Source organism: Anabrus simplex, chromosome 1, assembly GCF_040414725.1.
Source record: "Anabrus simplex isolate iqAnaSimp1 chromosome 1, ASM4041472v1, whole genome shotgun sequence".
NCBI classification, from domain to species: Eukaryota; Metazoa; Arthropoda; class Insecta; order Orthoptera; family Tettigoniidae; genus Anabrus; species Anabrus simplex.
In genome coordinates, this window is record NC_090265.1 from 1,339,670,826 (window position 1) to 1,339,685,780 (window position 14,955).

A 14,955-nucleotide genomic window follows, 5' to 3' on the forward strand; every position below is an offset into this window, starting at 1 on the left:
TGATGAATATCTACTGGTGCACTTACCCTCAGCATTGGGGTTGTGTTTGATTTCATATAACCTCGTGATACCTTTATGTAGTAGCCAGGGGTTGTGAAGGGATTGTAATGAAACTATCCTCAATAGCATTGCAGACGATCTTGTCTGATTTTAGGGTTGATTTATTTTCTATATCCAACCTATTACAATCTATTCTTTGTCGTTTGTCGGACATGCATTATTTCGATTTTCCATGTGATCTCGATATCTCTGCGAGACCAGGCTGTTAAACGTTGCCATGGCAACATTTTCTGGAACATTCTGTTTGTAAGCAGCTGCAGTTGTTACTTATACAGTTTGCGATTCGTCGGCTTACAGTGAGGTTACGTTGAACTCGTATGTCATAGTGCGAGATTGTGAGTAGTGTTGACATTGGAAATTTTGTTGAAAATGGCTGTCGATGGATACGAAAAGCGTACATTACTGGAAAAATACGAGATACCTATCGACCATTTAACTTTCGAATACCTTGAAAAATGTAATGATCCAAGAGAGTTGGAGAGGATTGTCAAAATTTTGAGGTTAGTTTTCTTACGATAGTTTGCATCCTTCAAGTATTATACTTTTTCCGACAACTACCTTAATCTGCATTTGTTTTCACAATTCTTTCATTCATGTTGTGCGTTTGAATGGTTGTTAATGCATTTGTTGTTAGGTTCAATTGAAGTTTCAAAAACGGAACTTGTTTATTGTGTTTTTCCGTAAGCAGGTCTGGTGAAGAAGGGTCGTATCCAGACCTACTTAAGAGTTTCGAAACAAAGCTTGCGAGAGTAATGCCAGGAAGTCGTCTTTTGAAGGTTTCACAAACTGCAGTGACCACTAGAGATAATGGCTACGATTTTTATATGAAAACTATAAATGAAATTAAGGTAAGGAAATTATGTGTTGATCGGTTCAGAACCTAGCTTACCAAATGGATAAGATCGAAAATTTTCTTTATCTTATAAATAGGCCCTATGTTCTCTCAAACTAGTTTAGGCATGCCACCTGTTGTTTATTAGCAAACACCTGATATATTTATTAAGTTCCATACCTTTGACAATTCTGTGCTAATTTCGTATATTCTGAATTTTTTTCTTGATCTACTAAATATTGCAGTGTTCGAGAAACTCATTGGGTTAATGTTTTTATGTTAATTTTTCTGTTTATTACATTTCAGGTTTTTATGTTATATTAATTTTTCTGTTTATTACATTTCAGGTAGGACTTCAACTTAATTTTACTTAAAATAGTTACTATATCACCACTTCTCAATATTTTTAGATGGTTAAAGGGGGGTGTTGTATTTGTAAATGCTTGTTGATATGACCATAGCCATGGGAATTCCAGTTCTATGTGGAGTCTGTACAACTGGGACTTTTAGAGATTAATTTATTATGGAATGTTAGGGGGTCTCAAAATTTATAATATATATCATAACTGATTTTGTGTTCCGGATCTGTGTTTGATCTAAAGTGAACAGAATATTATAGACCTAAAATAAACTTAAAGGATGCATAACTCTGTATGTATGTGTGTGTTGGAGGAGGGGGTGTGAAGTCCCTGGGTAAGAAGAAATTGCTGTGATTGACCTGAAGTTCCGAAGAATTGTGTTGAATAAGAATGGGTATCAAACTGTGATACTTTATTAAATATAGTAAGGGATGTCTTGACAAAATAGTGTGTAAAACTGGGAAAAGTACACGTTAAAGGAATGTTGCAGTCAGCACAGTTTATAAACAAAGAAAAGTGTCAAAGGCATCAAACTAGAACTGATCTAATAGGAAACATTATGGAAGAGAGAATAATCCCAACAAATAATTCAGTTGTCCAAAAAGACATCATGGATGTTCTTTGGAAAAGGGCTAACTGGTAAAGCTAAGGAAATCTTTCTGGAGTGCTGTGAAGAATCTTAGAGAAGATTAGGCCTAGTATTTTGGATAAAATTTAAGTGTAGTCATTGCACATCGTACAAAGTTGCCGGACAGATGAGAAAATATCTTGAGAGCCCCCTCTTTGTGAAAGGAAGTTTTTTTTGATGAAGTTTGAATAACAAAATTCAGTGGGATAAGAATGGCAGTCATACTGAAATTGCATGTGAAGGAATGGAGTGGTGTAGCTAGGAATTGATGATTGGGAGGACTCCCCTCTAACTTTCTTGCAATATGCATTAGTTCGTAGCATCTGAGAATTCACAAATGATGGAAGAGACAGCTAGTTCAGATTCCTGTCTACGTATTTTCTGTAAATTTGTGCTTATTTATTGTTTGCAAAAATTTTCTTGTTTTATCCTTTTTGAGTTCACTACCATACTGAACTGATTGATACCAAAATATGTAGTTGACTGAGCTCTCAATAAGCTTTATTGTATGGTAGATGTATCAGCTAGGTGGAGCCAACTACACCCTTTTAAGTGGTGGCTGGAAATTGATTCTTGTGACTTGAGATGCTGCGTATAATTAATAGTACTTGCGTTACAGCTGATAGCAAAGGAATACATTTACTGAATCTGATGTTGGACAAAAATAACTGTTTTATATACCACCTAGAGTATGGATTTAAGTTTGGTAATTTCAGTTCCAAATCAAGATAACATAGCCGTAGTAGGGATTGCAAATACATCAGTGAAGTCATTGTCGGTTGAAACATAGAAACATTTTCAGTGACGTGTTCGTAAAACCAGAGATGGATTGTTTCTTCATGATATAAATATTAAAATTTGAAAATGGAGGGGGCTTCTGCTGGATGAGCTCCACTCTGCCTATGTCACTGGAGTAGAAGTCTACCAAGAGGAAGGGAATAGCTGCAGTCTGTGCATCCCCTGTTAATCTTCACAAATACCACCTTGAAAACCTGTAAGTTGTGGGGCTTATAGTCGGAGCCAAGGGCACAGTTATGTCTTTCTTCTTTTACTTCTGCAACAGACTCAGAATCAACAAAGATGTTATCCACATTTTTGCCCTCACAGCACTAAGGGTATCAATCAGGATCTTGAGAAATCTTCATGCATCCTCATTTTAAAGCATTGTATTGATTTTATATTTCACCTTCCTTCAAAACTGCGGTATGTTTTAGTGTATAAACTTGTGATAGTATTCTGGATCTTTGTGGTTGCCTTTTTTTCTAGCAGATTGATAACAAATCACAATGTGATGAAGGACCTGAGGTGGTTGAAATTTGACAAATTGTGACATGGCAGGGGTTAAATTACTTCACAGGGTGGTAGGTTTAGCATGAGACTAGTTTAAGGCACCTTCCAATTGGTTGAAAGCAGTTATTACACCAATCTACAAGCAGGAGAACTGGAATGACGACAGCTATTATAGGCCTAGTTGTTTCTTTGAGCTAGATGCTAAGCAAGATGTTTGACATTTTAGAAGAGAGGGTTATGACCAGTGGTGGAGAATAAGATAGAAGGTAACCAGTGTGGTTTCAGATCGCTGGGTAGCTGTCAGGACTAGATTTTCAGTATCCAGCAAGTCATTGAAAAATGCTACGAGAGGTTTAAACAGTTATTATATACTTATGTATTGTAGACCCTGGGAATATGTGTGATCTGAGTTCCAAGGGAAATTATATTGTCTGTATTGGAGATTATGGTATCAGGGATATGTTATTACTGGCATTCAAAGACTTTTATTTTGACAGTGAAAATTGATGGTAGGATATGGATTGTTTCAAAGTAGTTCTCCGTTATTGTTCAGTTTTGACGTTGATCATTTAGGGAAAGGTAACAAATCACAGGACAAGATTCAATTTGTGAATATCTAGTATACTGGTAGGCCTAAGCAATTAATCTTATGCCAATGGCTTAGTCTTAATGGCAGACTGAATTGAAAACTTGCTGTCCATTATCTTTGAATTTGGGGAGAACTGTACTGTATGCTCTGTAGGAAAGACCATGGCAGACTTTCACAACTTGATGCTCTTAGTAGTTTACAGATCTATATATTATGCTACAAACTGTTGATGGGATGGGATGTCTCCTTGTGGCAGTCCATTGGCCTAGATAGATGTATCTTGTTGTGACATTCCATTGGTCTAAATAGTCAGGTATGCATAATAAAGAACCTACCCAGTAATTGAGGGGGTGATGGGGGGCAGCGTGCCACATCGTTTTAATTTCCTTAGCCGATTCATTTGTCACAGTTGGCAATCACACTGTCTGTATTGAATTCTGGGAATGGCACCATTCTGTTATGAATTTTAGGAAGTGGTAGTGACTGTTGCAGGTGGAATAAAATGTTGAATATTGTATAATATTTTGCAATAGAAGTACTGTGTATATCTGGCTGCAGTTTGATGCATTCATGGCCTTAGCAATAAACACATCACTTTCCTATCAGTCATATGAGGTCAGATTTATATGAATTAGGCCTACCTTTCAAAATATTATGTTGCTGTGTGAAGAGTACAATTTTACCCTAGTTTATAAAGAAATGTAAGGCTAAAGTATGTTTGTGAAGGTACATTGTAGTAGAGGATTGAATGTCAGTTTAGGAGGAATAGTAAAGTATAAGTAGTGGATCGAGTGAGTTGGCCATGCAGTAGGGTCTTGCTTCTGTGAGCTTGGTCTAAAGATGCCTTTCAATAGTTTCCCGTTTGCACACCAGGCAACTGCTGGGGCTGTACCTTTAAGGCCACAGCCGCTACCTTCCCAATCTGAGCCCTTTCCCCTCCCCCTGTTGCCGAAAAGCTTTTGTGTGTTAGTGTAACTTTAAACCAGTGGAAAAAAAGGGGGGGGGGCGGAATATTAGTTCAAGTACTTCATTGTGTAAACATAAATAAATAAATAAATGTGTAACTGGGTTAAAGCCACTATATATATTTAATAAAGCCGAGCTTTCAGGCAAACTGCATTGGCCTTCATCAGGGCATGTAAAGTTCCGCCTCCGACAGTGAGCAAAAAAATTATTTGAAGGAACGTGGAAGTCACGACTATACTATCCATGGCCTGCCCCACTAACTGGACTCAAGGATAGTCTCACTGTGCTGTGGTGGTTGGGAGGGAAGTTACTGACGCCCTCTGACGTTGTCACCAATGGGTTCACCTCTGTTACCAGTGGCTGCTAATAATTTTATGGAACACATTGAGTCTGCTGCATTACCCGGAACTACAGTGCCATTGAAACCTAAGTGCTTCTATCGTTACGTAGATGATACATTTTCGGTCTGGCCACATGGAAGGGGAGCACCTATATTCCATTATCAGTAAGATCAGTTCACATTGGAAGTAGAAAATGAAGGTAAATTACCTTTTCTTGATGTATTAGTGTACAAGAAGAATGATGGTACACTAGGCCATGCAATGTACAAGAAACTGCACATTCTGAAAGATACCTTCATAAGTCCTTACATCACCACCCCTGCCAAAAAGCATCTCTCCTTCAAACGTTATTTAGCAGGGTAAACCGCTGAAGTGCATTAAGAGAACTGACAACATCCATGAAGAAAAACGGCTATACGTCAGGAGACATAGCACGAGCTGTGAAGATCAAGGAGTCTAACAGGGATAGTACCAGCCAAGACTATAGTAAAAAGAAAGTATTCCTTCCTTACGTGGCAGGTATAACTGACAGAATAGGGCACATTCTTAGGAAGTACAATATAATTCCAGTTTTCACCACAGACCGGAAGCTCAAATCCCTGTTGTGACCATTCAAAGAAAAAACACATCTTGAAACACTGGGTGTGTATGAAGTTACATGTGGTTCTTGTTGCTCATATATTGGCATGACACACCATGAAAGAACACATCAGGCCAGTAAAGAATGTCACTCTCATCTTCCACGGAGAATGCCATAAGCTAGTCTGCCATAGCAGAACATTTCTACTCGGACTAGTGAAGGTCATCGCACCTGTAAAAGACTTCTATGCTTGGTGGTAAGGGAAGTCATAGATAGAGCTGCGCCCAAATATCAACAGGGAAGGCGATTTCAAGTTATCAAATACATGGAGACCTGTACTGCAGAAATACATGCAAAACACCACCATGACACAGCGGGTTGAGCTCAAGAAACTGTCGACAGAGGGCGGTGAATCATTAATTTTTCTCCCAACCACCACAGCACAGCGAGACTATTCTTGAGTCCAGTTAGTGGGGTAGGCCGGGGATAGTACGGTCATGACTTCCATGTTCCTTCAAAGAATTTCTTTGCTTACTGTCGGGGCAGAACTTCACATGCTCTGATGAAGGCCAATGCAATTTGGCTGAAAGCTCAACTTATTAAATAAATTTATATAGTGGCTTTAATCCAGTTACACATTTTTTTATTTACATTAATACAATGACCCACGAAAACCTATGTTCATTAATTACTTCATTGTGTAGCTTACACACCTATTTCTACACTAAGCGATGACTACGACGGGCACTTATGCTCACTCACTCGCTTCAGCTACTACTATTGCTGTCCAGTTCCACAGCATAACAACAATACTCTAATACTACCGATACTGGCCCTAACTCTGATGAAACACTCGCCGCCCACAACAACTCGGACCACAGCCAGCATTCCTACTGTCAAACTCGAATCCTTGTTGATGAAGTACTGAAATCTTCATGATATGGCTAGAGAAGGAACATTTTTGTTTCATGTTTTAGAAGGCCCCTGGGGGAACCAGACAAAAGCACAATAGGAGAGGCTAACCATGCCTCCTAGTCTGGCTGGGAGGAAATACTGAAGGCGGCTATGAAAGTGCTTACGGTCGCTCGAGCACATAATATTGCACCCCTTCTGATTCTCCTGATCAGTTATCTTCTCAGTTGTTCCTTGGTAAGGCACCAGTTGGTCCAGATGTACCTCCTTCATCGCATCTTGGCCTCCGTTGTAATCGATAGATGTAATTTATTCCCCTTTGAATGTGATAAGGGCATGCCGGCACCTTCTGGAGCTTGAGAGACAAGCCTCTCTTTCTTATGGGATTATACAGCCACCATTGATCGTTCTTACGATTTCTGGTAGTGTCCAATCGCTGGTCTACTTTGCCTTTTTTTGTTCGGTGCTTTCCAGTCTCGATCTCTCCTGGACAGCAGCATGTACATACTCCAGTTCCCTTGACAGAGCCAGGCAGTACTGGTCAGTCGGGGCAGGTTGGTCCTCAGGTCAGCTAAACACTAGATCCACCGGAAGGCACAGCTCTCTTCAAAACATTGTCCTTGCTGGTGTAGATCCCGTTGCTTTGTGTGCTGCAGACCAATATGCCAATGGAAGCAGGAAGATGATAATGCCAGTCCCTCTGTGCTTCCATCCAGGCACCGTGGCTCCACTTTCCCTCGAACTTCATGGTGGTTCTTCGGCAGGGAACTTCGTGTTCGCCCTTCCCACTTGGAACAGAACCGGAAGTCTTCGAGACAGATCATTGACATGCAAACCATGCTTTATCTAATGGAGACTCCCCTCGACCTTTCTCTGTCCGTCTTTCACAGTCTTCTGGATACTATAGTTCCGAATAAAACAATGTTTTATCAGACTAATTTATGTTTGATGACCCAGTTAGTACACACAATTATATTTGAGAATGGATGACAGCAGTTCCCTAATTAGTGGCTATTTACAACGTCTTGTATCCTCTTCACAGCGAGAAACCAGCTCTGGTATTTGGCTGGATCCACAATCGCTTCCGTAAGTTTGATCGACAGCTCACGTTCACTCCGCTCCATATGCTCAGTCACTTTACTCAACAGTTTTACGCATACAGATCCGAACACAGTCATGACAACTGTTCCTTGGCTTGACTCAAGTCTGTGAGTCACACGGTTGTTTTGCATGCCCACTACACACAGTGAACTACTCGGCATACATTAATCGGCAAGACACTAACACAGCGCCACTAAACAGCAGCAACTTTTCTTAAACATTATTCTCAGTCATTCTCCTGCAGTTTTAACAGATTGACAGTAATTTTAGTTCCACCTTATTGATACAATATGTTGTGTGCCTTAAGCAAGTTCACAAATTACTAGTAGTACAGTATAATGTTTTATTTTATTACAAGCATCACCAGCTACAGATATCTTTGTTTAGGTAAAAACATTAAATTTGCAAAGACATAATCTTCTCAAGATGATCTTAAAACATACTTAACTACTTTAAAAATATGGGAAAAAGGTAATGATTGGCAAAGGGGGAGGAGGTGCTAGAGCGAGCTTAAAAACAATTACTAACTACAAACTTAAAAGAACTTACATAAACTGTGACAGTTTGTCGTAATGATCATTTAAAAAGTCTGTATATATTTATACACTGTTATCAATAAAAAACAAGGGTAAAACGTGTCTTCTTATTGCACTGTATTCTTGAAAACTCATTAATAGATCTCAGAATTGATAAGACCCATAGTATTTCTTTGTAGAAAAACATAAAGGCTCGTGACAGCTATAAGTATGGGACTTTCCGTACTTGAATGGTCATTATGAAGTTGATATTTTGCAATTGTGACCTCAAAATTAAAGTGTCCCAGAATTGTTTGATGGTCTTGGAGTGGTTTCCCTGCCGCTGATACAGCTTTACAACTTCACGAGATGTAGTGTAGTTATTTCAGAATATATCTTGGCAAAGGTCAGTATGTACTGCGGAATAATAAGTTAGTATCATGAGTCACCATTTGCAGCGCAGACATCTAGGTGCTATTTCACTGTCGTTTGTTTCTTTTTCGCAGGTGACATGATCCGCATTGCTTAAGGCTGCAAACTTGTGAACTTACAAACTAGGTAGAAGATGATTGCATAAGCCCCCTGGTTAAGGCTGATGGCTAAATGACCTTTATTCGTGCCGTGTAGACAGTATGCGCCGTGATAATAGAAAGAAACCTCCTGAAAGGAGTGTGGCCCCAAAAGGAGCCACTGTTCACATGACAGTAATTGGCCTGGATGTGCAAGCACTTTTCAAAATTTCCAAGTTCTTTGAAAATGTTTAAGAAAGAGCTAGGTAAACAATTGATGGGGAATCTGGCACCTGGGTGGTAGCTCTAAATGTAGATAGATCATTGATGATTTATACTATATAATACTACACATGGATTTCATGAGAAAGCAAGCAAGATACTAATCGATAAAATAAGTTATAATTCTACTTAGGCATATACTTGTTATAAAGTAATAGGAATAACACTGACTGAAACTACAGAAATGTAGTTTCACTAAACACATAAATAGATTATTGTTGTTGTTGTTATTATTATTATTATTATTATTATTATTATTATTATTATTATTATTATTATTATTATTATTATTATTATTGCGCACAAACAGAAATCAAAACTGCTGTAAAATATTGAAAGGTCTATGTAAGGATTACACAAAAATAAGTAATGAAGTGAGCAAGTAAGTACAGTACATCCTTAACTGCACGTAAGCTTATCCCATTTACAACAGGTTAAGTGAAACAATAGGAATATAGATAGAACTAAATTCGTAATGAAATTTTCCCCCCACTACACAGTGTTATCCTACTGTCGTAGTATGTAGGGTAACAAGAATTATAGTAATAGTAGATAGATAGATTAAGCATACAAGTGGTAGAAGCAGAAGCAGCACAATAAATAATAATAATAATAATAATAATAATTGAATAATGACAGAAACGCACAGTGAGAAGGAACTAGGCTAAGAGAAAAATATAGGGACAAGAGAAAAGCAAAGGTTAACAACGTAAATAAGATATATATATATATATATATATTTAACGATAAATGAGTAACTAAACATTTCTCAACAAGATAGTAAATGCCAGACAAGAGTTTGCTAGACAATAAAACATATAGAAGAAACCTCAGAAGACAAGGAAAATGTGCCACATTTACAATATAGAATATCAGAAATACATCAAGAACTGTATGAATAAGTATTAATTGTACAATAAAGAGTGGTAAAACTCCAATAAAAAGGAACCAACCTAAAGATGAAAAGAAAGGAAGATGCAAATAAGAAAGGAGAAGGGAATGGAAGTAGAGATCGAACTGGGAAAAGGATTCTCTTCGCTGGATGTAGTTACGCTTCAGGATGTTATATTGCAGAAAGTAGCATTGGTCCTAGGAAGCAGATAATGTGAGATCAAAGTTGCATTGTCCAAAGTACAGTTCGTGGTTGAAAATTTTAAGTAGGAATAATGTCTTGCATATTTAATTTTGATGCCGAAATACGCTGGCCAAAGTAAAGTTCAACTGGGGCAGATGGTCCAATGAAGAATCTAATGTCAAAATAATATTATGATAGGTCTTGCTTACCAAATAATCTGAAGAATTATAGTCTAGATGGTAATGACTATATAAACGTAGCGCAGTTGTTCGGTGCTCCACCACTCCGAGATGAAGGCAGACTCAATTTTAGAGCGGTGGAGCCAGAGAATATATAGCGGTATAGAAGCGTCAAGAAGAATAGAGAAGCTGAATGCCAGCATGTTTCAGAAATAAGAACGTCATAATCACTTGTCCAATAGAGGTTAGCACAAGTACACACAGCAAACAGAGAGAAGGCGAGCCTCAGTTCACAGAAATACATGAACACACAGTACAGTCTTCCGTTCTTTGTCTCCACCTACTCCCTGGTCTCTCAGACTCCACAACAGCTCACTCGCAGGAGCCTTGTATTTATACCTTGATATTGGGCCACTAGAACATTCAGGGTTCGGCTGGAGATTGAACTTTTTCCTCGTATCTTCCAGAAATCGCATGGAGAAACTAGATGAAGGGAGCAATAGAGGAAGGGCTGTGGCATGTCCTCGGGCGGGCTGGGAAGTTCCCCGAGCTGACTGTCATCCCCTTTCAGGTAATACCAAAGGGGCTGTAACAAGGCTAACGGATGCTTGAGCACGTAACAGTATGTACTATGGAAGTTGTATGGCATTCTAAAGGAGTTGAAATGATGAAAATTTTATGTGGAATACCTTGTAGCGGAGAGATGTGTTCACTACAAAAGCCAGGGACCCAGCCCCCAGAAGTATATTTACTTTCATAACTTATGTAGTACGTGCCATTCTCCATTGCTCAAGCACTCACTAGCATTTCCATTGGCTGAGTTATAATCGAATATGTCATTCCCAGCAGTCAGAATAAATACATTAGGTTACTAACCTGCGCACAATAAAAACGCATCTAAATGCAACCTGTAAAGGAAACAATGTACTGCTTTGCAGCTTATCTCTGCACAGTCCTACAAACCTACTACGCTGGCATAGCAGGGGGGGAGAGGTGATACTCCCACGTGGCGCGTCCCAGGTGGTGGATAGGGGGGTCCTAACCGACTTGCTGGCGGACTTTAGGGAAATAAAGTACCTCTCGCGGACCAAACCCACAACCCACTGTGGGTGGGGGCGCAGACGAAGAATACACCCACAGTATCCCTGCCTGTCGTAAGGGGCGACCAAGGGATGATTGTATTAGAACCGTGAAACTACTTGTGATTAGTACCACCACGCGGTGAACACCATGGGTCGCTATTACTTGCGTGTAGTACCACTATGTTAGGTACCAAGTAGGTTTGTGATTAGTAGCAACAGAGTGCGTCGCCGGCTTCTACAGTACCTGTGATTAGTACCACTTTAGGAATGACACCATGGTTCTGGCTTGCCTATGATTAGTACCCACTATATGAGGAACACCACGGGATAGTGCGGGTCCCTGTGGTTGGTACACGTATGTGATGAACACCATAAGTTCGCGTTGCCTGTAAATGGCGCCGCAATGTGCAAAACACCCTAGGTCTGTATTCCATGAGCGAATTTCATTACCTGTGAGTAGTACCATACTGTGTGGAATGCCACAAGTCTACGCTACTTTTGATTAGTACCGCAACATGACAAATATCATGGTTGTACTTTCCTAGTGATAAGTACCATTATGAGAGGCCGATGACTTGGATTTTGGACCCCTTTAGACTAAAAGCATCATCAATTCATTATTATGCTATTGTTTCACGTCAGTTTCTGTGAATGTGAGACATTGCGGGTCGGATCCAGTGATTGTTTTAAATTCATATCCATCCATCCATTCTTCGTCCTCACGTTTTGAATTCTGGTCAGTGGAGGATTTTGGACTTTTAATTTGTCATTTCATTCCGTCTCATTTCGCACCATTAGGGGCTGATGACCTAGGTGTTAGGCCCCTTTAAAAACACAGCATCATTATCATCATCATCTGCACAGTCAGGCCAATCTCTGTCATGAGAACAGTGGACTCACTTCAAGAAGCTTTTTTTCTATTGTTGCGGCGCATAGTGCCCGCCCTCTGAGATAGATAGGCATTCTTATTCACAGAATATAATATTAATTTCTCTTGATATATTCTTATTTCTGTGAAGAAGACAAAAGAACGGCTGAGGGATGCAGGTGTAGTATCCGTGGGAGTGAGTGGGCATTAAAGAGTATGACGGAAGATACAGAGTTTGAGGGAGATAATTAGGCCTTTAGCAGAGGATAGGTATGAAGCTAAGTCTTCCTCAATCAATGTAGGCTACAGGATGCAGTAGGTAGGCAGGAGGTAGGGGAGAAGTTATGGTAGACAGGTGGCTAATGTTTTAAGGGGAAGGAAAATAAGGGCTATGGGCTTTCCTCAGGGAATGGGCCCAGGAAGGTATTGGTGAGGAATCATTATGAGCCAATGCTGATAGGTCTGCAGAGGGAAGGTGGAGATCAGGGAAGTGTTACAGAGGTGTGAGGCAAGAGGAAAGGGAAACATAGAGTATAGGATAGGAAGAGGGAGGTGGAACAGGGTAGCTGGAGAAGGGAGGACGATGTAAGTTCAGGTGTCAGGGAAGTTAACCATCCAACACTCGTGCAAAATTTTGTAACAGGAACACTCGCATGGGATTTATTTTATTTTTTCGTTTATTTAATTTCTTTCATTGTTTTATTTTATAGTCGGGAATTAATAAACATTAAACTTTTATACATTTTACACTGAGTTGAAGACACTTCTCGATTTATACGCTTTTAATTCTATAATTAGTAAAACTGTGTAATTTCCAATTTTACGTATTTGAAAAATAGCGTAAATTTGAAGGCATGTAGAAGATTTTTGTTTTGTCAGAACTTAATAAATCTTTCATATTTTGAACAGTACTTTATTTTGAATAGTTTAGTACAAAAATATCAAATAAAAGTAACTAAATGAGAGCTGAACAATAATAAAAACAAAAAGCATTATTTTCATTCTCAAAAGTCTGTTAGTGAATGTCTTGATTTTTATCTTTTATTGAGCCTAATATGATATGTTTATGCTCTTTAAGCCTTTAGGCTTTTTCATTCGTGAAATTACCATTGTTTCGCCCCTGTGTAGCAATGGCCTCACCAGTTGGAATGCTACATCTTTCCAAGTCTGGTGCTAGTGCGCCGTTGACAGCACTGCATGCCTCCCATGCAGGTCAATGCAACGACGGTGCACTAGGGGAAGCATGTGCTTCCACTTGTATAAATGCCTGCCTTTGACCTGTATATTTATGTTTTTGGGGAAACCCAGAAAGAACAACGTAGTTCACTCATTCATCTAATCACTCGCTGCACACAAGAGCTGAAAGATGAGGGCAGATTCTTCTTCTACATCACATGCAATGCCTTGTTCTGTCTGCTCTGACCACACACATAGCACCGGCCTACCTTGTTGCCTTGCTCTGCAAGCTGAACAAGTAGCTAAAAATAGAATACTAAAAAAAGCATGAATTTTTACTTCATCTGTAGGCCTTGCCTTTCTTTCATGCCCAAGTTCCAAATATTCCATTTCAGTCTGCACATCCCTAGCTTCGCCTTCAGATCCTGGCTCTAAGCTCGAGTACAGAGGTTCTGCGGTTCATTATACTTCTTCCACATAAAGTTTTCCTTCCCATAGTAATAGCTATCATCACTATCACTTTGCTGATAATCTGAGGAAGTCTGATCACCACCTTGATTAATATAGTCATTTACTTCCTCACTATCAGAATAGAGTACGTCTTCAGTAACACATTCTTCCTCTCCATCATTGCTGTCACCTTGCACAGCACTATTCTCATCACTATTTTCATCTGACCACTATCGGATAACATCCTCTCTGCTGGCGCCAGCCACCGGCATAGCCAACTACTTGCATGGGCTACGTGTGTAGCCCAGTCAAGTTCAACACCAAATTGCGCACAGATTCAACTCCTTAGAAGTGCAAATGCTAGGTAGTCTTAGGATTAGATGGAAGGTACTAGAAACCACTTCCATTGCTATTGGCTATTACTCGGAAAATGTAGCCCATGCGAGTGCCAGAGGATTAAGGGAGACCAGAAGAAGAGGGGAATTCTGGGTGTAAGGCTAATCTTTATACTTGATATGATAATCATTTATATGGAGAATGGCAGAGAAAGGAATATTATTGTAGTGGGTGATCTGAATTTACGAAATATTAACTGGAAGTGTAATGCAAATGACAGAGCGTGACCAACAAATGGTAAATGTTAATCCGGGAAGGGCAGCTGAATCAGAATGTGATGGAACGAACTTGAGAGAGAAATATTCTAAATGTGGTGCTGAAAAAGTCAGATGTGCTCTACAGAGAACCTGATGTAATCATAAAACTGTTTTTTGTAGTTATAAATGCGATGCAAGGGAAGGTTGTAAAACTATTAAGCAGTACCATATGGTTGGTTGAAAAGGCCTGGGGAGTTTTTAAAAAGTATTCGGTGGAAAGAGGCTGAATAAAAATGTAAACAGCTTATGGGATTGGTTTAAAACAATTTTAAGGAGTGTGAAAACAGGATATACCTTTTAAAGGTGGTAAGGAATGGTAAAGACCCCGTATGTTATAAGGGAGATAGAGAGGAGTTTCAGGTTAGAAAGAAATGGTTAGGAATGGTTGTGGAGGTAAGGAGATATTGAAAAAAATTGCTAGAGAATTTAATTTAGCAACAACAACAAAAAAGTCAGTTAAGGATAACGTGATGGCAAACATAATTGGCAGTCATATTAATTTTAGAAA

At 39.3% G+C, this 14,955-nt stretch overlaps 1 protein-coding gene across 2 annotated transcripts in view; it reads left to right on the top strand.

The window, feature by feature from the left end:
- The first annotated feature begins 342 nt into the window (after positions 1-342).
- The window catches only part of Spag1 (Spag1 axonemal dynein assembly factor), a 182,680-nt gene continuing 168,067 nt past the window's right edge, over positions 343-14,955 (top strand). For both annotated transcript variants that reach the window (XM_067152205.2, XM_067152213.2), the window contains exons 1-2: positions 343-560; positions 749-908. In XM_067152205.2, coding sequence (XP_067008306.2) covers positions 430-560; positions 749-908 — 291 coding nt within the window. In that variant the 5' untranslated portion in view covers positions 343-429. The remainder of the gene's footprint in view (positions 561-748; positions 909-14,955) is intronic.